This window comes from Trematomus bernacchii, unplaced genomic scaffold, assembly GCF_902827165.1.
Source record: "Trematomus bernacchii unplaced genomic scaffold, fTreBer1.1, whole genome shotgun sequence".
NCBI lineage: Eukaryota > Metazoa > Chordata > Actinopteri > Perciformes > Nototheniidae > Trematomus > Trematomus bernacchii.
In genome coordinates this window covers 5155116-5178077 of record NW_022987698.1, presented here as the reverse complement: position 1 = coordinate 5178077, position 22962 = coordinate 5155116, and the positions used below count along the sequence as shown (strand labels likewise).

The 22962-nt window shown below is 41.1% G+C and overlaps 2 protein-coding genes across 3 annotated transcripts; one reads left to right on the top strand and one right to left on the bottom strand.

The window, feature by feature from the left end:
* Positions 1-3506: 3506 nt before the first annotated feature.
* Positions 3507-7959, bottom strand: si:ch211-157b11.8 (fibroleukin). The gene is made up of 7 exons (XM_034139386.1): positions 7386-7959; positions 7112-7156; positions 6088-6283; positions 5495-5572; positions 5304-5416; positions 4905-5167; positions 3507-4175 (listed from the first exon to the last, which is right to left on the bottom strand). The coding sequence occupies exons 1-7, from the start codon at positions 7635-7637 to the stop codon at positions 3833-3835; spliced, it is 1290 nt and encodes a 429-aa protein (XP_033995277.1). The 5' UTR covers positions 7638-7959; the 3' UTR covers positions 3507-3832.
* Positions 7960-14464: 6505 nt separating this feature from the next.
* Positions 14465-22910, top strand: LOC117489841 (ras-related protein rab7-like). 2 transcript variants are annotated; one of them, XM_034139385.1, is made up of 6 exons: positions 14465-14777; positions 19350-19412; positions 19678-19804; positions 20188-20406; positions 21256-21384; positions 21535-22910. In XM_034139385.1, exons 2-6 carry the CDS (start codon positions 19360-19362, stop codon positions 21628-21630), a joined length of 624 nt encoding a protein of 207 aa, XP_033995276.1. In that variant the 5' UTR covers positions 14465-14777; positions 19350-19359; the 3' UTR covers positions 21631-22910. The 2 variants fall into 2 exon arrangements, with proteins under 2 accessions (XP_033995276.1, XP_033995275.1); XM_034139384.1 differs by having other exon boundaries at positions 14465-14795.
* Positions 22911-22962: the final 52 nt, after the last annotated feature.

Below are 22962 nucleotides of genomic sequence, written 5' to 3'. Positions count from 1 at the left end.
ATACACTTGTTCTGGTGAATTCCGGTTTCAAACGGAACGCTGCATTACTCTGGTTTTCTGCAGGACCAGTAATAAAAGCAGGCACACACTGTCTCTCGGTGGCCCTGTGGTCAGGGAGGGGGAGGCTCCAACGGCCTGTTGTACTCGCACACCTTTGAAACCTCACCCGCTCCTGCTTCCTCCCACTGAGCCTTCCTCCCCTCCTCATCGTTGACAGCTCACATGTTATCACAATGAGAGCAGATTCAAAAATGTAAAGTTATTTCGACTGGAGGCCGCAGAAGCTCCTCACCTTCTCCCGCCTCTTTAACGCTGCATGCCACATCACTGATTCCTTTTCTGCTTCAGACTCACTGATGCACGGTGAACACTCTACATCGTTCACTTTAAAACAGTATTGTGAACTTATAAAAAAGTCTATAAAAACATTTTCTCAAACTTTTTACAAAATAGTCTAAGTTTTGACCTTTGACCTCATATTCTCTATGCTGCCCCTGAACTGTAGCACTGCAAGGAGTTTTTTTAAGTTTTAGTTAATCTATATGATTGAATATCAAACCACCAAAAATGTAACATAACATTTTCTGAATCAAGCTGTCTTTTTTGTACATAATTAAAAATCACAGATTTGACTGGAATATACAGCTCTACATATACTGATGACATCATGAACATTCCCACCCAGCAGTTTTTACATAAACATGACAAAGTTATTGTTTTCGAATGCTTGTTTTATTCATATGGAGCACAATATGTATTGTTCTGTAGTTTCTGTCAAATGTTTCTGCCTGTGACAGAGTTGCAGTATCTCGAAGAGCCAGCAAGACATGGAGAAATCATTTCCCAGATCTCCTTTTTGCTAAGCAACATTGCCACCTGGTGTTCAACAGAGACGGACTGACTTACTGCACATCGTCTCACCTTAAATGTTATCTAAGATGGGAGCAGATGGGTCTAAAACTGCTAATATGACTTCTATTTGGTCAGTGATTGATCTCCAACGTCCTCTCTGTAAATGAAATGCATCTGAGGAAGTAGCTGAACTTACTTTGCTTAACCAGTGAATTGTGAAAACTCTACCTTCTAAAAAATGACAGAGAAGGCAAAGGCAAAACAAATCTTTCTACTAAGCAAGATATGTAAGTACAAATAACTGCCAACTTAATGATACTTCTGGATGTTTTACTTTGCTTTTATCATATCACTGAAATGCATTTTTGTTGTTTATTAGAAAATCAATGACAAGAAGATATCGTACAGTTTCAGATGTGCAGTTTGCCTGGAAACCACTGCAATGTGTCTTTTGCAACAGATGCCCCAACAATACTACCACCTGAAAACACTGGGGGGGGGGGGGAGTGTAAAAGTTATGTTTACCACTTTAAGGTTGGATGAAATAATAGATGCTAAGCGCCTGGAGAAATGTATGATGTGATCAAGAAACAAAGACTAAGGTGTTTTGCAGTGGCCATGCACGGGTTTGACAGTTAGTAGTATGTTTAATTGTTTTTGACCATAAAACCAACTCTATCACTCCACTCCAGACCCTGTACCAGGATACTGTGGTGACACTACCCTGCGCCCCTGTTGCTCCCATGTCAACAGGAGTGATGGATAGAAGAAAAGAAAAGAATTCATTGATATGCAGAGTTGAGTATGAGGAATTACATTTACATTTTTTTATATATATATTTCTTGAGGGGTTACCTTGAGATAAGGAGAAAACATGATAGAAAGAAAGGCAAGGTTGTCAAAAATGACAAGGAGTAGGTATAAGTAATTTATTTCCACATCAGTAACTAATTTCCTTTTTTTAGGTATTAAGATGCACTTGAGACATCGATCACATTTATTATTTTTCAGACACAAACTTTATTTAGACTAGCAGGACAATAAGTACATTCTAAGTCGACCTATTGCAAAGTTGAATAGATAGCTTCAGCTAAAATACAGCTTTTCTCTGATTCTACAATATTATCAAGAGCCACCAGAGGGCACAACATGTAGTCTTTCACCTTTTAATAATAAACACACACACACACACACACACACACACACACACACACACACACACACACACACACACACACACACACACACACACACGCACACACACACACACACACACACACACACACACACACACACACACACACACAAAATCAAATAAGAAAGCTGATATGTATAATGGCTTATATGGATGATTAATTTTGATTACTTATGATTAAATGTCTGCTTTGTGTGTACGTGTTTTTACGTGTGTGTGTGTGTGTGTGTGTGTGTGTTATAGAGACAGAGACAGAGACAAGTGGAAGAGGAGCTTGTTGCTCCATAACTATAATTAGGGCGGCATGATCAAGCCATCCTCAATGGAAGCCTTTTTATTTCCAATGTGCACTTGTTTTAGTGAAGTCAAGTCCATCATGCACCTCCTTTTATGCTGAGAGAAGCACCACGTTTCTTGTGTATGTATGTGTGTGTATGAGTGTGTGTGCACATGAATACGGGCACATCCCAGTGTGTGTATAAGTAGTGTGTGTGAAATACCGTGGCTGGTCTGGACTCTGCCCGCGGTGTTCAGATCAGAGCCGGCTGAGCCCCCTCCCTGGTTAATTTTAGAACCTCTGCTTTTTGGAGGGACTGACAGCTCATTGTGAACGCTGCTAAAATAGCTTCAGCCATCTACACACACACAATATACACACTCTCTGGCACACACAGGCAAGCATCACACGTGCACGGCCCAACTCAGCACTCACACATCAACTCTAAACTCCCAGAAGAGTCTTTGTGAAGCACAGCCAGAGAGGGAGCCGCCCGCCTGACGCCAATTCCAAAAAGCAGGTGAGGCTGAGTGTGTGTTTCTGTGTGTGTTTGACTAGATAGTGTTGGGCAGAGGGTGGTTTCGTGGTATGATGACAGGGTAAAAATCCTAACGCTCAGCATTAGTGTGTCAAGCTTAGACCTGGGAAAGTATGAACAAGGTAAGGTGGGAAAAATTGCTTCTCCAAAACTGGGCTTCTGTCTGTTTAGTGTCAAACCCTAAGCTTTGGGGTTGGTTCTATATTAATACTGGTAGAGGCAGAACACAGGGGAAACATGTGTTATCCCTATAAGCTCACTGTCGCATGAGCAGCATGGTGATACAGCTTGAATTTGAGGAGCTGCGTATCACCCACCAGTTTGAGCCCCCTGCAGGGTGACCTCTTAACCTCAGAGAGTTAGACATTTTCACTCATGGCATCATCTGATCTAAAACATGTGAGTTTTTGCAGACAATATTTGTAATGGATCATGAAGCTAGGCAGGTAGGGGCACTGACAAACTCCTAGTGTTAATCCATGCATTCTTGTCGTCTCACTTTTATGAACAAATTGGATGTAGTTCATCTTTATCATGTGAATGTGTGGCAATAAAAAAAACACCCTTTAACAATCACATTGTAGATGAATGTCTCCCACCGGCATCTAGGTGCTTATTAAAGTACCACATAGAGATCTTTAATGTACAATAAACATTCTGGGAATTTATTACAATAACATCTTCTACAGGCAGTATTTTCACTATTCAATTCTTTGTATCACTGAACTAATGCTAGACAGGTGCTGTTGTGAGAGAGAAGCCACTTAACAAACCAAATAATATTATAATATGCATTTAGCTTATCTGCTAGTGAATGTTAAAACATTATTTCTTGTATATTTTGTATTGAATCTATTAGCTGCCATCTGCATGTAACTGGTAAGTGACTTGAAAGCTGCTCTAAGTAAAGTCCACACTGACTTAAAGAAAACTGGTTGACATTCTTATCTGTGAGAATTGTCACCATTATTTAAGATGTTCCTACAAAGTTCCTGGGTCTCGTCTTCATCTCCACCCTCTTGAAGGAGTAGCGTTCTCCACTTCGTCCGTCCGTCAGGATGTACCATGTCCCCCAGTAGATCCCGTTGGTCACCCCACTGTAGCGTCCACGGTAGTAGCGTCCGTTCAGGTTAGCTGCCAGGCAGGCATCAAACCACCACCCTGCACCGTAGTACTGACCACAGTTCCCAGCTACGTAGCGGTCATGGTCTCGGTCAGCCGTGCTGAAGGGTCTTCCGTCATGGTTGTAATGTTTGCTGTAGCTCAAAGCATTGCCTGCATCACCAGAGTACTCCCGCGCTGTTAGACGATACCTGGAAGCAAGAGAAGCGACACATGACAAGTTTGTGATGGTTGTTTGTTACATGCAAGTCTATGTTTACACCAAGAAATCAAGTTAAACACACAAACATAACCAGGCTTGCACTGACCCTTCTAGTATAATACCACTACCAAACAAATAACGGGTCAGGGCTACCTGTTTGATGTGTGACTTTAAGAAAATACTTTGAATTGGTCTGGGACTAGATTTTGGTATCCGTAGCACTCTTGTTTGAAGTCAGTAGTATTGGCAAATTATGTTAGATAAGGCATAAGATAAGATAAGATAAGAAGTACTTTATTGATCCCAATTTGGGAAATGTTTGCGTTGCAGCAGCATAAAAAGACAAGGCATTATACATTAGAGAAATTAAAAGACTAGAAATAAACATTCCAAACAATAAACGTAAAAAAAACATTTCAAAATGTAAACAGCATTGGTGATACTGTCCGTGTAGAGAACACAAGAGCATTGGCTAAAATGTATCTCGCCTTACGACAATTACGGTATTTGTTTGGTCAATATAGGGGGCTACATGTATGCAGATTGCCATCTACTGAAGGTCAATGGACAAGTACCTCATACAACCCTACTTCAAACCTTATGAACTGTCCCTCTAAGTGACCCTCCAGTCATGAAATGTAACTTGGATTGATGCCTATTTTCAGAGACTATAAAATGATTGAATCCCTCCATCTATTGCAGAAAATGTGAGTTTCACCTCTGTGCCTCTGAGGCCACTTTGAACTGGTTGTATGTAGCTTGGCGTTTCTGATGGTGCCAGTCCTCCAGCTCGATACGGAGTTGGTGCTGGCCGGTGGATGTGAGGGCGTGCAGCGCTGCATTCCCCAGCCAGTGCTCTCCCTGCAGACCACCAAAGCCCTCCCGGTATTCCTGCCATGTCTTGTTGAAGTCCAGTGAGCCATCCCGCCGATTCTGGATCACCGTCCACCCGCCCCCCGCCAGCTCCATGTCACATTTAGCCTGAGCCAAAACAAAGACTTTGATGTCATAAAGCCTAGATTTTAGCGATCCACATATACCATACACATCTCTAAAAGAAGAGAAGTGGGGTGGGGGTCCCTCTTTATGTTTTATGAGTGTGGTGAATCTGAAATACCTCCAATGCCGGCCTGTGCAGGTCAGGCTGGATGGTGTAGATTCCATTCTCTTTGATGCCGAGCCTGTAAATCTCTGCACAGTCCCGAGGATGTAACCTCTCCAAGGGGGCAACTGAGAAACACACACACTACGTTTGTAATTCACTTATTCATCAGCAACAACTTATACGATCACTCCTGAGGCCCTTACCTGTGGGTGGATACTGTGTGATGCTCTTAAGGAAAAGCAGCAGGTCTCTCTCCCCCTCTCTTCCCACGGCTGCACTCTCTGTCACCCAGAGAATGATTAGGTTATCAGTGAGACACATGGATTCAAAATAGAAGCTTTGTCTTTATAAACACGACAGAGGGCCTCCACTATGTATAAAGACTTTTCTTCATAAGTGTGTGTGTGTGTGTGTGTGTGTGGTGTGTGTGTGTGTGTGGTGTGTGTGTGTGTGTGTGTGTGGTGTGTGTGTGTGTGTGTGTGTGTGTGTGTGTGTGTGTGTGTGTGTGTGTGTGTGTGTGTGTGTGTGTGTGTGTGTGTGTGTGTGTGTGTGTGTGTGTGTGTGTGTGTGTGTGTGTGTGTGTGTGTGTGTGTGTGTGTGTGTGTGTGTGCATTTACAGAGTTTTTCTCATCCTCCTCAATGCAGTTAAATTCCTATGCACTCACCTATGACCGACACTTAGCAGGCTTCATTGAGGTTCTGTTTACTATGTGTGGGGGAGTGACTGTGCTGGCATTTTTGTGTGTGCGTTTGTCTGGTGTTGCAAAGGTGGGGGGTATAAGTGTGTACTTCTCACCCAGTCGTTTGGCCATCGCCCCAAGGGCCTGGCTGTGACAGTGGAGGTCACACTCTGTCAGGACAGCTGCCATCAGTGCCAGGATGGCTCCAAGAGAGTTGCTCTCCTGGCCCCCATGGCTCCAGGGGCCCCCTGTTTCCTGGACAGAGCGCATGCAGCGCTGCAGCTGAACGAGACGCTCTTTCACACCTCCAGTCTGCAAAGACAGCGCTCAAAGCTACTACTTCAGAAGACCCCCTCTTGTTCGATAAGTCGCAAGATGCTGTCTATTTGGTCTTAAAAGACTACATTTTTCAGGCTACCTGATTCATTTTCCAAGACTTTATGAGCACATCTCTTTTAAACACAGGATCTTGCAATATCTGTCAGTTGCATCTAATTGACTTGACAAAATAAAATGAATGCTGTGAAATAATGCTGTGTTTTTAAATTTGAGAAATTAGGCTGTTGATGTGCATAAACATGCCTCCTTCAGTTTAGACAATGACACGTGAAAGGCTAATCCACAATCAAAACGCACCGCTCACTGGCATGTTTTGTGTCACACTCGATCTGTCTCTTACACTTACATCAGTCATTGTAGAACGCACACCTGTTGCTGCATGAGCTCAGCACAACCATATGATGAGGACATTTTTAAAGCAGATCTAATTTTATCTCCTTTGATTGCTGACTGTCATTGCTCGATGGCTTTCAGGTTGTGCCAAGTTGAGTGTGTTGTCCCGTGAGGAAGGACCTGCTGACCTGTGCCTGATAGTACACTGATCTCTCTCTCTGACACACGTGCATGAGCAGACTGGGGGTCAGCTCTGCTTCACCATGTCTACCAATGTTTCTGAACAATCTCACTAAAGCTGCACATATATCATTTCTGATCATCATTGCAATGTCAACTTGCACTATAAACATATTACAAAGGACAGCATTATTAAACTCAGGGATTTATTTGAGTTAAACTTTTAGTTGGTGCCTTGTGATCAATTCGAAGTCAATCTGTTCAATAAGAAATGTTGGAAATAATTACCTTTATTTTTTTTTGTTGAACATCCAAATTTGTTTTAGCAGTATGCTGAAAGCAGATGAAATGCAGAACTGAGTACAATGTATTATCTCTTCCCAAGCTAAAGCAATATTCAACAATGTTATCACATATTTTCTTCATACCGTGCAGCTACTGTACATCTCACTGTTACATTGCAAGTACTACATTTAGCATCAACCGGCTTTTCTTCGAATTTTTTACAAGATTTGTAAATATAAATCTGGACTGCCACCACGCTGTAAGTGATGTCACTCACCTTAGGCTGAACCTCCACCTTCCGAGGAACATCTGAGATGGCTGGTAGTGAAACCCCCATCTTGCAGGCTGTTGACCCAGTTTGACCCTCACAGGCCCCGCTACCTGCTCCTGTCCCGGGCTGGAGGGGAGCAGCCACCAGCCTGTCCCTGCAGGGAGGGTGTGTGCAGGCTGGAGAAGCATCTGAGGTCAGCAGGGCGCCCACATACAGCGACAGCAGAGGAAGCAAACTGAGAGAACTGAGTGAAATCATGACAAAGTGCAGAGATACAGGCTCGTCCTGACCTTTGTTTCAGATTGTTGAACAGGGGTCCACTTTTTCCAGCAGGGGATAATCCTTTTTTTCTCTCAGCTGTAGGTTGTTTGTCCTTTTGGAGTTGTTGATTCTCATAAAACGTTCACTTCTCTTTCCTTTGTATTTCAACAACTGTCCCTTCAGGTGCAAAGTGTTTGCTGACTTATCCTTTTTGTTTAGGTATTTTTATTGTTGTCCCCGTCTGTCTCGTTTTCTATATTCTTTGTGCTTCATTCATCCTCATCTTCTCCTTTTTTTATTCTCTCAGTTCATCTCACTCTGGGTCCTCCTCTTTCTCCTGCTCTCTGTCTGTTAGTGAGGTTGCTTTGGCTCAGATTCCTAGATAACTGTGGCACTCTTTGCTGTCTGACATGGACTAATGCACCCACCCCCTGATACACACATACACACACACACACACACACACACACACACAAACACACACACACACACACACACACACACACACACACACACACACACACACACACACACACTCACACTCACACTCACACACACACACACAATCTGTCCATCTCCTTAACTCATCTCATGCTCTCTCTCTTAGACTCCCACACAGCCACACACAGAGGTGAATGTTTACACACTCACACAAATGCTGTGTTACAATATGCAAATATAAAACCAGTATTTCACAGATATATTCACTTTTTTTTAAATCTGTGGGTGAGCTCTTTACCTGCCTTTGCGATCATATCTGTCTCACATGCTGCTTGTTTATGCTAGAATAAATGTTTCTTCTTCTGGAGAACCGTGTGTATGCAGCAATGTTTGTAGAGATGAAAAGGCAGCAGATGCTTAAAGTATGTTGCTCCCTTCCTCCTGTGCACCATTTTCTTACTTGTGTCCTTTTGTGTCGCAGTATTTGTGTTTACAAACGGAGTTCCAAAGAGGCCATAAAGACTCTACATTCAATAGGAGCGAAAAGACAGGAATTCCTCTATAAACACCAGTCATCAGGATTCTGGAGAGGCACACTCCCACTAACAAGGAGCACAAACACACATGTAGACACACTGACACATGAACATGGATCTCATAGGACTTCTCTGTTCATTGAGGAAAACGTAATTCTTGTATGGAAAGCTGATCGTTCTGATGAGCCAAAGGCAGCTCAGTGTTCTTTTAAAATATTGTCTAAATTGAATTTAAATGCAGATCAAGGAGAGTCTTTGGAATTACTGTTATTTCAATTGAATATATAACCAATGCAACACCTACAATATGATAAACAATAAGATCTCTACAGAGGCTGCAATTCTGAACTTCTTAAAATTATAATGGATTGATCCGGGAAAAGAGTGTCCCACTCTTGACCTAACAATCAACATCGGCCCCTCTGTTGTATCCCCGACTCAGACTGCAAGGAATCTGGGTGTGACCCTAGATAACAACCTGTCCTTGACTGCAAACATCGTTGCCACAACCCGCTGCTGCAGATACACTCTTTACAACATCAGGAGGATACGTCCCCTCCTGACCCAGAAAGCGACGCAACTTCTGGTCCAGGCTCTCGTCATCTCACGCCTAGACTACTGCAACTCCCTCCTGGCTGGTCTACTTGCATGTGCCATCCGACCTCTGCAGCTCATCCAGAATGCAGCGGCTCGTCTGGTCTTCAACCTTCCTAAATTATCCCACACCACACCGCTCCTCTGCTCCCTTCACTGGCTTCCAGTAACTGCTAGAATCCACTTCAAGACACTGGTACTGGCGTACCATGCTGTGAATGGATCTGGCCCTTCCTACATCCAGGACATGGTTAAACCATACACCCCAGCACGTGCACTCCGCTCTGCATCGGCCAAACGGCTCGCTGCACCCGCACTACAAGGGGGACCCAAGTTCCCATCAGCAAAAACATGTCGGTTTGCTATCCTGGCTCCAAAATGGTGGAATGAGCTCCCCATTGACATCAGGACAGCAGAAAGCTTACACATCTTCCGGCGCAGACTAAAAACTCATCTCTTTCGACTCCACTTCGAGCAATAAAATTACTAACAAAGCACTTATATACTGATAAAGGACTGGCTTATTTAAAGCTAGTTGAGTAGCACTTGAAATGTTTTGGCTCTATGAAACCTGATGTACTTATATGATTCTGTTTTCTTGAAGTTTGTATCTTCTTGGTCGAATGCACTTATTGTAAGTCGCTTTGGATAAAAGCGTCAGCTAAATGCAATGTAATGTAATGTATATGTAATCTACAGAAAAACTGTTTTCAGCCAAAGTTATTTATTCTGACTTTTCCATTTGTTAAAAAAAATACCCTTAAAAGGATATCAACATATCTTTGAACGTTTATGACATAATATCACACACAAGATAGTAAGGACACATTCACCCATAAATAATGCAACAGGAATACAGATTCAAAATGTGACTATTGTAAACTAATTCAGATCCATTTAATTCAGCTGGGGCTGCAGGAATGTGCATTCTCTTATTATAACTCATAATTTCTACTAATGTGTATGGCTGAGAATAAATGTGTTTTTGGTAAATGTAATGAATGTAGTGATTGACAGATCAATCAGATTGTGCAGCATTTTTGACCAAAAAAAAAACCCTTGTTTCAGATTTCATGAGGAAGGTTCTAATATTGAAACATAATGTTATTCACTCCCAATATCCAGAAATCTGATTATTTAGTTTACGCACGAAATTCTTTATTATTATTCCGCCGGGTTATTTTGCTGCTCTTTTTCTCCCACATTCCACATCGCAGAAACTCCGTTCAAACATCAAAACTTTCAGCTCGGTCGGGAATCGATTGCTATTACTTTTCTCATTCATAACTTTCATAATTCCCGAGATATATCCCATAATTCATCACATTTTTAACATTGAAGTCAATGGAGAAACTCTTCATACTTGAAAAATCTTCATGCGACTTCAACTGCTAACTGTTCCTTCATACTTTCACTCAGAAACCTCATTCCAACTTTAAAATGTTAGACATCTTTCTGACATTATTCATATTAAACAACTTTTAAATCAGATTCATACTTTTAGAAATATTAAACATTGTTCAGACCTTGGTAAAGAGGCCTTCTTCAGATTTTAACATTGTGTGTATTGCGCAGCTCGTTAAGGCTAGAGTGTGTGATCTCAAAGCTAGAGTGGAGGACAGCTTGAAATTCGCCTTCATATATATTTTTTAAACCTGCCATAATTCCCAAATTAAATCCTGAGATTTTTCATGACAAACGTAGGAAAACATCTCATAGCTTGAAAAAAGAAAAAATATTAAGCAAAATAATTAAACAAAATGCCTCTTGAGGGCATGAAGTGACACAAACTTTCAACATGTCTCCATTAAACCCCATTGTAAGTTCAGCCTCATCTTTCCCCACCACAGCAGCCGCACACCTTTAGTTAATCTTCCAAAAAGGCCACATTATGAACCCGAAAGTACACAAAAAGCACACTTCAGATGCTCAGAGTTCTTGAGATGCTTCACGCGTTGACATTTAACCGATATCTGTTACGGTTCTTCAACAAAACGTTCACATGTAAGAGGTTTATCTCTCATTCAGAACAATGCAAACGCTCTCCTCTCACTGATTACTGCACATCACCATGGAAACCTTAGATCTCTGGTCTCAAGCACAGGTGTTATGGTAACGTTGTTAGCTCAAATATAAACACCTGTGTCATGGAACACGATGATGTCATAACTCCAACTGACATGCTCAGAGCAGCAGACTACAGATAATGGTTAACACAGCTCTACATCAAATCTGATGTTACGTAATGTGGTGTTACTATGGCAACGCATCCCTCAACATAAAACAGCAGCAGACTTCAGATAATGGTTAATGGTCCTGCCCTCAACAGCTCTACGTCAATTATGGGGTGTCATCATATGCCGTTTCCATGGAAACGCATCCCTCGCCATAAAACACGAAGTCGCTGTAACTCCAATGGACACGGTCCGATCGTCCCCCAAACTTCGCTTGTATATCACCGGTCCATGCCTCAACAGCTCTACGCCAAATCTGAGATCTCACCATAGGCTGTTGCCATGGAAACGCATCCCTCGCCATAAAACACGATGTTGTCGTGATACCTATGCAAATGGTCTAAAACAGCAGCAGACTTCAGATAATGGTTAATGGTCCTGCCCTCAACAGCTCTACGTCAATTATGGGGTGTCATCATATGCCGTTTCCATGGAAACGCATCCCTCGCCATAAAACACGAAGTCGCTGTAACTCCAATGGACACGGTCCGATCGTCCCCCAAACTTCGCTTGTATATCACCGGTCCATGCCTCAACAGCTCTACGCCAAATCTGAGATCTCACCATAGGCTGTTGCCATGGAAACGCATCCCTCGCCATAAAACACGATGTTGTCGTGATACCTATGCAAATGGTCTAAAACAGCACCAGACTTCAGATAATGGTTAATGGTCCTGCCCTCAACAGCTCTACGTCAATTATGGGGTGTCATCATATGCCGTTTCCATGGAAACGCATCCCTCGCCATAAAACACGAAGTCGCTGTAACTCCAATGGACACGGTCCGATCGTCCCCCAAACTTCGCTTGTATATCACCGGTCCATGCCTCAACAGCTCTACGCCAAATCTGAGATCTCACCATAGGCTGTTGCCATGGAAACGCATCCCTCGCCATAAAACACGATGTTGTCGTGATACCTATGCAAATGGTCTAAAACAGCACCAGACTTCAGATAATGGTTAATGGTCCGGCCCTCAACAGCTCTATGTCAATTATGGGGTGTCGTCATATGCCGTTTCCATGGAAACGCATCCCTCGCCATGAAACACGATGTCACTGTAACTCCAATGGACACGGTCCGATCGTCCCCAAACTTCGCTTGTATATCACCGGTCCATGCCTCAACAGCTCTACAGCAAATCTGAGATCTCACCATAGGCTGTTTCTATGGAAACGCATCCCTCGCCAAAAAGCACGATGTTGTCGTAACTGATATGAAAATGGTCAAAACACCACCAGACTTCAGATGACAGTTAATGGTCCAGCCCTCAACATGTCTATGTGCCATTAGTGAGTTTTCCTCAAAAGCTGTTGCCATGGCAACGCATCCCTTGCAATAAAACACGATATTGCTATAACTCCTATGAAAATTGTCAAAAAGTGCTAAAACTTCACATGTGTGCTAACAGTCCAGCCGTGAAGACATCTACGGGACAGTTTTGAGATTTCTTCAAATGTCGTTGCCATGGCAACACAATGCTCGCTATGAAACACGGTTTTCTCATAACTTCAGTGAAAATGCTCCAAACAGCCCAAAACTAAACAGGTTTGTAACGATGCTGCCATCAACATATCTAAGCGTATTATGGGGTGTCATCAAATACCGTTGCCATGGCGACAGATCATTCGCCATCAAGTTAGTTCAATAGTTTGCAGTTCAAATATTCTGCTGCTTTTCCAAGCCTTTTTACTTTCATTTCTTCTCTTATCACACATTCAAGCCCCCAGTGTTCATGTATCATTTCAATCTAAATTCTTCACTTTCTTCTTACACATTACATTTCAGCATAGCAATTCAGCGTCAGCTTTTCAGCATAAAGCATTCCCATTTTTTCCACACGTTAACTGACGTGTATGACATCTTTCAGTAGTGTTGTTATGGTTTGTAAATACATCTTCTTTGCAGACAGGCTGGAAAGCATTGTGCTCATATTTGCATGTTCCTGCAATACTTTCTTTTTGTTTTTTAAGGGAAAAAGAGACTCTCCTGTGTATCACTTAACTATCTTTATCTTAAACACTGTTCAGCACACTGTCAACACCACAGTGTGCTACATAGCTATACGGAGGTCCAAAACATAAATGTGAGCTTATGTCTGGGACCCCCCCCCCCCCCCTCCAGTTTAGAAGGGTCATTCTTTCAAAGTGGGTTGACACTGTCCTCTAGTGGTGGATCATCAGTGCTCTCCCTTTGGATGTGATTCACTACAACTAAACTTAAACACACTAAACCATAATTTATAGTAACTTAGGTTTCTAAGGTTTAGAATGAACATCATGTTTTAACAGGAGGGCGCTGGATTTTGAGTTCAGTTGCACGCAAATGTCTTGTGTGTTACTCAGCCCAAATCTCAGAAAAATAACCCTGTTGATATTGTAAATTTGCCAGGAAGAGAGACCACATCTGCAATCCAAAGATGATGACCATATTCATATCTCTCCTTCATCAATACGATTAATATCCTTCTGAATATATATTTTCTGTATCCTATTATGTAACATCAAGACATGCTTATTACAATTTGTTCTCTTATCTGAGTTAGTTATCTTAGTTAATAGCCTACTGCTGTTTTTTTGTTTGTAAATCTATGATGCTGAGCTCTTCATATCATACACTTATGTTCTCTTATTTATGTCTGTGTATACTTGACAACTTCTTATTTGTTCTATTATGTATTATGTATATAAGCATTTTGTTCAATGGTTGTTTTTCAAATATGCTCTATGAATAAACTTGACTTTTCTATTATCGAAAATAATGTAACCAATTTCAATGGTTGCTATATACTCCAAATAGCGACATGGCAATACTTTCTTCAGAAGTAAAGCACAGGTATTAGTCATAGACTAATTACTAATAACTAGTATGAGTCTACTAAGATAAATAAAGAGATGGTTGTTTGCAATCCGCCAAAAACCGAGAGAAGAAGAAGAAGAAATAAAGAGATGTCATAGGTGGGCTGGGAGTGTCAGTCAGCTGCGTCTGACGCAAAGGTGTGACGTAGGACGCAGGCGTTGTTTTGGAGAAGGAAGTGAAAGGGGAAGAGAGAAGCAGACAGTTAGCTCGCTGGAAGGCAAGCTTTTACGCAAAGTGCCACATTTACACACCAGTTGTAGATAACCTGCGTCGACAGTTTACTAAAGGCTTTTAGTTTGTGTTCACGTTAACGGCAACACATTGTTCAAAGAGTTTGAAACGAGGTATTGCCAAATCAGCGCTAGCTAACGAGTGCAGTGCCAGCGAGTGAGCTAGCTAACGTAACGCCTCGTTAGCCGCTACGCTAACTGAACAACAACAGCCCGTTAGCCCGTCCAGAAGTCTCCTCCTCGGTGAGTTACGAGTACAAAGTAAGTTTTTTAGATGACAGCTGTCTTTTTATATGCTTAATATTTGCTCACTCATCAATTCGTCCAGTGTCGTATTACCGCCAGCGCTACGACGTTAACAGCTAATTGTGGTGCAATGTTTTTCAAGAAGCTGGTTGACAAAAACAAGGCCGGCCTCTGGCTCCTCTGGGTCGGGAAGGAGAACCCGAGAGCCGAGGTCGAACAAAGATGCGTAAAATATATGTCAAAGGTTGACAGCGGGAATATTGATTTCGCTTGATAGGCTACTTCATTTTTTTACGTCATGTATACAGAGAAGCAGGGGTTGCGATACACACTCCAAATCTCTAATCTATCACTTTCTGTATGGTAATTTACCGTATGACGGGGAGGATTTTGATCACATGTATTGGTGTCAAGTGCCAGAGTTTATATTGGTCTTATGTCAACAAGCTCTCTCATAGAGCATCATGAGTATCATGTGCTTACTTGGGTGACCTGCACTGTGTTTATCTGCGTCAAATTGTTTTGTTTCGGTGATGACTCACATGTCACGCAGGTACACGTCCTGTAGTTTATTTGTTTAACCATGTTGTCAGTTGAATTATCTGATGTGGATACAACGCCCTTTACTTGTGCCCCAAAGCTTGCCAAGGTGACAGGTAACATAAATCAATTTTAATATGTTGATTTCATATTCAAGTTCAGATGGTGACTCTTTCATCATACTGGTACACAACAGTAAGAGACATGTTAAGTTGTGATTTTGTTTTGAATGATAATCGTCGTCATTGACAACCGGCAACAATAATAGAGTTTTACATTTAACTGCCGAAATGTTTGAATCCACCCTATTTCAACACATCAAATCAAATCAAGTTTTATTTATATAGCACATTTTAAAAACGATTTTTGGTCGAGTCAAAGTGCTGTACATGCGATAAAAACACTTTACTGCGAACACGTATCCAAGGAGTCGGCATGAATTGGTTGTAAAATAAATACATATTATATATAGTGGTTCAGCTCAACATATACTCATGTAGTCTTGTCATGGTTAAAATGCCTCGCATTTCTTTTCACAGTTAACATGTAGCATACATAGCTGTGTCTCATTTTAGGTTTCACAGAGTACCTTCCAGTTGGTTCTGCTCTGAGTTCTTCAGTAGTGTTTTTAGTTCAGTGTCTGGATTTGTGTGTAGGCTCATGTGGAAAGGAGTCTTTTTCTTCAAAACATTCCCATTTGATACAATCCTGAATTGCAACACCATGGTGAAACATGTGTTGTGTAAAAGTAGGGAAACAACTCCTTTTGAAAGCATTATTTAAAAAAATATGCACATGATATTGTAACCTACTTTCTCAAGCTTTTCTGATGTTTTGTTTATTGTATTTTCCTCCTATCAATATGACTGATTTTGACCATGCTGTCTTTACTCATGTTGTTAACCCTGGGTCACCAAACCATCTGTTTATCACATGGGCACCAACCAAGATGCATGTTGGGTAGCTTACCAGGAAACATAAAGGTGGTCTAACTTTACGGCGTCTTTGAGCATTGAGAAACATCTGAAGCCGTCAGAATCTATTTTTAGTCCAGAGTTTGATGTGTCTGTGTGGGTGTACATGCATAATCCATATCAGAGAGGATCTTTGAATTCCAGCTGCTTGTGACAGTGATTTACAGACATGGCAGGAAATCTGTGGGCAATTTAACTCAAAACACATGACAGCTGTGAGTGAAAACACACTTCTCAATATAAGTCCATAAACAGTTCAATTTGTATATTAGCGTCTTGTGAAGTGGACGGTTGCATCTATACTAAAAACTCATTAATGAAGATTTTGGTGAAGCCACATTTTATTTATTTATATATATTTGCCCAGCCATCTGTTTGATTCTTAAATAATGTAATTAGATAGAGTGATAATGAACAATAGATGGATAAAACATCATAATATAGTTTGGTGTGTTTGGTTGTGGCTAACTGAGAATGAATCAATTGTTGAACTCTCTGTCGGCACAATTATTTATATCTTTCTCATTTTTAGGGATCAGGTTATCAAGTTACGCATCAAATTCATATTAATAGACAGGAAATTAAATGCTACCTGACAGACGGGTGGATCAAATAAAAAAAATTCTCAGGAGTAACGCTAATTTCAGGAGTCAGGCGTCTGCAACACTTCTCCAAGTGATCTGACCTTTGGAATATCTTAATGCAAATCCTTGTAATAAAAAGGTTTGCGTATTGTTTTGAGCATTAAACACTGATTTAAGTCTCTGTAACACATTGGCTACTTTAATCAGGACACTCATTTCTTAACACAGAATCAGGGCAAATCTATACATCCAAGCACATTATTTTAGGAGAATTAACCAGTACAATAATTGCGTCAATTATCACCACAAAATTGCAGATAATGTATGAAGAACTTGGCTGTTTTTTTAACAAAATAAAATCTGTCATGTTGCTGTATCATTTCTTGAGTCTTGATTGGACAGTTTTTTAATGAGGCTTCCACCTGATTCCCGTCAGCGATGATAGTCTGCACTCAGGAGTCAATGTCTAATGCTCTGCTGTTTGTGAAGGTTAAAGACCAGAGCTGAGTTTTTTTGTAATCATGTGACTTTAGTCTGAGCATGCCTAGCACTCGGTGCTGTTGTTCATGTTTCGGTCATCTACTCAGTCTCTAGCATACTGCTCTCCTTCACATAGTGCTGCTTCACATGAAGTGCATAACATACGGCGCTGCTTCACAGGGTGGCAGTCAGTGAGTGCTGTTTTGTTCCTTTCAGAAAGAATGCAGGCGTGTTTGTTCCAGGACCTGACAAGAACTGATGTGTAAGGGTGTTTTAAGGCTTAGTTTCAATATCGGATCATATAAAGACTTTTATGATCTAGTGGACTAGCTGAACCTGCGTGGGTTGGCAGATAGGCATTTCTAAATGTCTTTGATGATGTGTGTTTACTTTGTTAAGATTTGATGGGGTGCAGTCATTTTTTTTTCTGTTAAACCGGTTATAGTTCAATACCAAGTCTATATTTTGTTGGTCTTTACTTTTATACATAGCCCTTTTATTAATGTAGCCTAAGTCACAGTTAAAGCCATCTTCAGTGTTAAGAGGGAACGCTGAATGTCAGGCTACGTTATTCCCATTAGTCGCCTCCTACTGCTTCTCACTGTCGGTATGCATACCTAAAGTAAACCGGCTTCTCGTCATGTGCTGGACTCTACTTGGCACACGAGACAAAAGTGTGAAATTGAACCTTAGTTTTTTTTAAGGCAAGGGCAGAGAAATGTAAATGTGCATTTAAAGGCAATACAATCAAAAAGTTTTGACAAATAAAGAAAGATGATTCAAGCTTTGAAGGTAGGGGGATTGGGCCTACTGTAGATGGATAAATGGCAAAATAATAAAAGTAGGAGGGGCTAAAGATGAGCCATGGTCATGTTTTCATAACTCAGACATCCCATGATCAGGATTGACCTCTCAGCTCGTTTTATTTTCAGAGAACATCTGAAAGGTGACATTCTATAAAACGTCTAATTTCTCCTAACTGGCATTTCTATTGCAGTGTGAACTTCCTCTCTTGTGGTTGAGTGAATCCTCTCCCAGCTGCAATTTAGATGTGTTTGTTTATGAATCAGCTAGAGTCGTGTGGGGACAATATGTCATTTTTCTACTCATATATGCGTTGGGCAATATCTTTGATATTACTTTAATTCTGATGAGATGGGAAGGAAATGATGAACTCCACTTCTTCTTACCAATGTTTCTAGAAATGTTTGTAGAAATGAAGCGGATTGCCTAATGGTGATGAATATGATGATACATGAAACTATTGCATACCATATCTTTCACTAACCGACACGCAATTCAGTGCAACCTTATTGCTTTTTCCAGAACTTCTGCAACATTTTCACACAGGAAGTACCAAAGCTGTGCCTTAGTCTCGCCTATTTCAGTTATTAAGTGACATAGTTTGTTCACTTTATAGCTTCATATTTGTTACATATATTATATGTTTTCAAGTGACGTTAACACGTAGAAATTAACCCACAGTTACCTTTAGATATACAGACAGTTTGTCCCAAATCATTGTATACAATTCTGGTAATCTTACATTTGTAATGTATACATACTCATCCTATATTATCAGTCAATTACACCGTCTGAGAGTGTACTGGAACAACATGTGCTGTGGGTTGCCATGGTTTAGACTTGTAGTGCGGAGAAGGAGTCTGTCCTCTAGGAGGAAACTTCCTGTCGTGTGAAACAGAAAGAATGATGTGATCCTCGTGATTTGTCCAACAGCTTAGAAAGCACATGACTGGAATGAATGTTATTCAAACATGATTGGTCCAGGGGCATAAAACTCAATACACAAGTTTGTAAGTTAATGTTTTCCAAAGGGGCCACCTGCATAGTAACAGATTTACCTATGGGTTGATTTGATTCTCCCTGAACAAAAGAAAACTGGTGATTAGGTTGTGACTTGCAATGAAGACGTTAGGAATGCATCGTATGGTCTTCCCTGTGTGCTAAACTCTCTCTGTGTCTTTCTGCAGCTGTGGGAACATGACGTCCAGGAAGAAAGTGCTCCTGAAAGTCATCATCCTGGGAGATTCTGGGTGAGTCACAGCACGTGATATTTCTCATGTCAGAACAAGCAATTCTTGGCATGAAATCAGTTAGGTCTACTTCCTTATTACTCTGCCATCAGCTGTCTCCAGGCAGAACTGCCCTACTGTGTTCAACCACACTTTGTTCTGCAGACCTAATAAAGAATACATTGTAAATGAAAATACAATTGGATCAAATGACAGCCCTACCTAAGCTATCAGTCAACCTGTCAATATCAGTGTATGATATATATATGTTTTGTTTCCCTCTCAGTGTTGGAAAGACCTCCCTAATGAACCAGTATGTGAACAAGAAGTTTAGTAACCAGTACAAAGCTACAATAGGAGCAGACTTCCTGACCAAGGAGGTGATGGTGGATGACCGGCTCGTCACAATGCAGGTACAAATAGAGCTGGAGAGGTATCAGAATCAGAATACCTTTATTAGTCCCACAGAGGGGACATTTACATTGTAACAGCAGGAAAGAGCCAAAGACAGCTTAATGTTACCTAAGTAGCATGCATTAAAAAAAGGAAAATTATAATAATAAAAGTTACACAATTTACAAAAAACACATCTTGTAACAGTTCTGAGAATTTATATTGCACAGTTATTAACGGCATATATATATTGCACATATCATCTTGGGGAATGCCTCCCTTCTGTTAGACACACACCATGGCGTCAGTGTTTTGCATTATTTCAATAGTTGTTCATGTTTATAGCAGTTTTCTTCTCTTCTGTAGTCCATGACCTTAACTTGTGTCTCTTTGTGTTGTGTAGATCTGGGACACAGCTGGCCAGGAGAGGTTCCAGTCTCTCGGTGTTGCTTTCTATCGCGGAGCCGACTGCTGTGTGCTGGTATTTGATGTGACTGCACCCAACACCTTCAAGACCCTCGACAGCTGGAGGGATGAGTTCCTGATCCAGGCCAGCCCGCGAGACCCCGAGAACTTCCCCTTTGTGGTTCTAGGCAACAAGATTGACCTGGAGAACAGACAGGTTGGTAAAGGGGGGGGGGGGGGGAGGAAAGGAAGATAACGCCTCCATTATGACCATCATTGCTTTATCTTTATTTATTTTTTAAACCAAAGCCTCTTTTGAGGTTTTTGACGCTTTTGGTGTTGTCATATTTTATTATCATCACCCTAAAAAATATTTTAAAAAGCTCCAACAAAAGCATAAATTCTTCAGATTAAATAAGTTTGCATTTGTATTAAATCAACTTTTTTCAATAAGTATAATGCGTGCTTCCCTTTCTGTGCAGCAAGTGGGAGAGCAAACTGTTTATTTTGTTGAATGAAAAGACAAAAAACGCTGCGCAGCGTTCAAGTGTTGATTTAGAATTTGGATATTACTGTATTTATAGCTTTTACTTCTGACAAGCATGCTTAACTACAGTAAAGTTTAAATCACATCATAATCAAGTTCCTCAGTGCACACAAACTGCAGTAGGAGGTACGGCAGAGAGTGTGAAAACACAGGGTCACTACCTGGGCAAAGTTATTCATTTTATTAAAGTACAAGGCTCAAATTGATGTAGGTTCATAAAGGTATTACATTAATGCAGATCAGCGTATGCTTCTCTCTGAGTATGGCGAAATGATAGCACATTATTACTGGTTGTTTAGATCACATGAAAACAAATCAAAAACAAAGATTCTCTGCACAATGTATTTATTTATTTTTTATCTTAACCCACTTCACTCAAAGAAGAATGATATGAAATTACATTTAGTTTAACATTTCTGTTTTCTATATTACTGTTCTGTTAGAGACATCAACAAACCCATCATTTTACATTCCAGCTCACTGTATTGATGAATCTTTTGTTCCTCTTCTCACACACAGGTAACCACCAAAAGGGCTCAGGCTTGGTGTCAGAGTAAGAACAACATCCCCTACTTTGAGACCAGCGCCAAAGAAGCCATAAATGTAGAACAGGCATTCCAGACAATTGCACGTAACGCCCTCAAACAAGTGAGTTACAGTGGCTTGAAATGAAAGCAAAAGACAGTAGAGATGTGTAATTTTCAACAATCATAGATAAATCATTTTAAACCCAGTCTTTATTTGTTTGTCTGCTTGTTTTGCTCCTGTACTGATTATTCCTCTCTTGCCGCCCTTCAGGAGACAGAGGTGGAGTTGTATAATGAATTCCCAGAGCCCATCAAACTGGACAGGAATGACAGAGCTAAAGCTTCAGCAGAAAGCTGCAGCTGCTAAGGGACAGCTTGGACCATCTCCTCTCTTGGCTTTCTGAAACCCCCCCGTCACCAGTCACATCACCCCCCCCACCCCCCAAGGGAAAGGACTTCCCTACTGGTCTTCCTCCGTCACGCAACTGTTCATTCCATCAACACCACCCCTCACGCAGTACGCTGCACATGGATGTACCCCCCACCCTCCCTTAGCACACAAATTACACAAGCGCCAATAGCTGACAAATCCAGTGCCCTTAGATCACACAAGAGAATAATAACCCCCCCCCCCCCCTGACCTCAGTGATGTCCTGTCCCACCTACTTAATTCTAACTGGCCCCCGACTCTCACACGGAGATGGAGCCACGTTCAAAGAGTGCAATTGGGAACTCTAGCTGGACTGGCCAAAGCTCCGTCATGTGAGACGATGTTGGCTAACGTCAGCATCCCAAGTATCCTATTCTCTTCCTGTTTCCTCTTTGCTTTCTATTGCCTGTCTCTCAAAAACTAATCAAGTTGAACTACATATTATATATTTTAATTGGCTGATGTTACTTCTCAAGCCAATCCGAAACACAAACTTGTTTTTTTTTGCACTTTCTTTTTATGTTTTTGCCTTTAAATATTATAGAGGGATGACTGATTTTGGGCAACGTCTGTCACCACACGCCTTTTGGTGAGCTTCAAATTATACCTCCTCACTCGTTATCACTGTCCAATATAGCCCCTGAGAATCTGTCGAACACTTTGTGATTGTACTGCCTTTTCCCTTCGTGCTTGTGTGTCATTGGGTTCATAACTGCCTCACACAGCAGACGAAATGTTCTAGACATAAAGTAAAAGCTGAAAACGCAGTCACATTGTAAAACATGGAGTAATTCCTCAATATATTAATATTTGCCTTTTATGTAACATTACTTGTACTGCTACTATTACTGCTGTATGTGTCATGTCCTTCATCAGGCATCTTTCAACGCTTTGGAATTACAATCGTGTCACCAACACAGCATACACCTTTCTTCTGTCATGTCTTTGTTATTGCTGTTCTCTCTATTTGCTTGTAGCTCAGGTTGGCTTAGTACTTAATATTTTTAACGGATTGTGCATTACAGTGTATAGATGGTAAAGGTAAATGCCTGATGGATTGAACTGAAATGGATGTTCTCTCTTTCCATTTTAAGAAAAGATCCAACATTTTGCCCTGGTATTATTCCTTCTCCTTATAGAAAATAAATCTCTGCGATGCCAATGATGTTGTCAAAGAAAATTGGGACGTCAAATAATAAAACTCTTGAATATATCAATGGTCTAGCAATATGTGTCTCTATTTATGTCTTTGTAATTTCTTACGGTGTT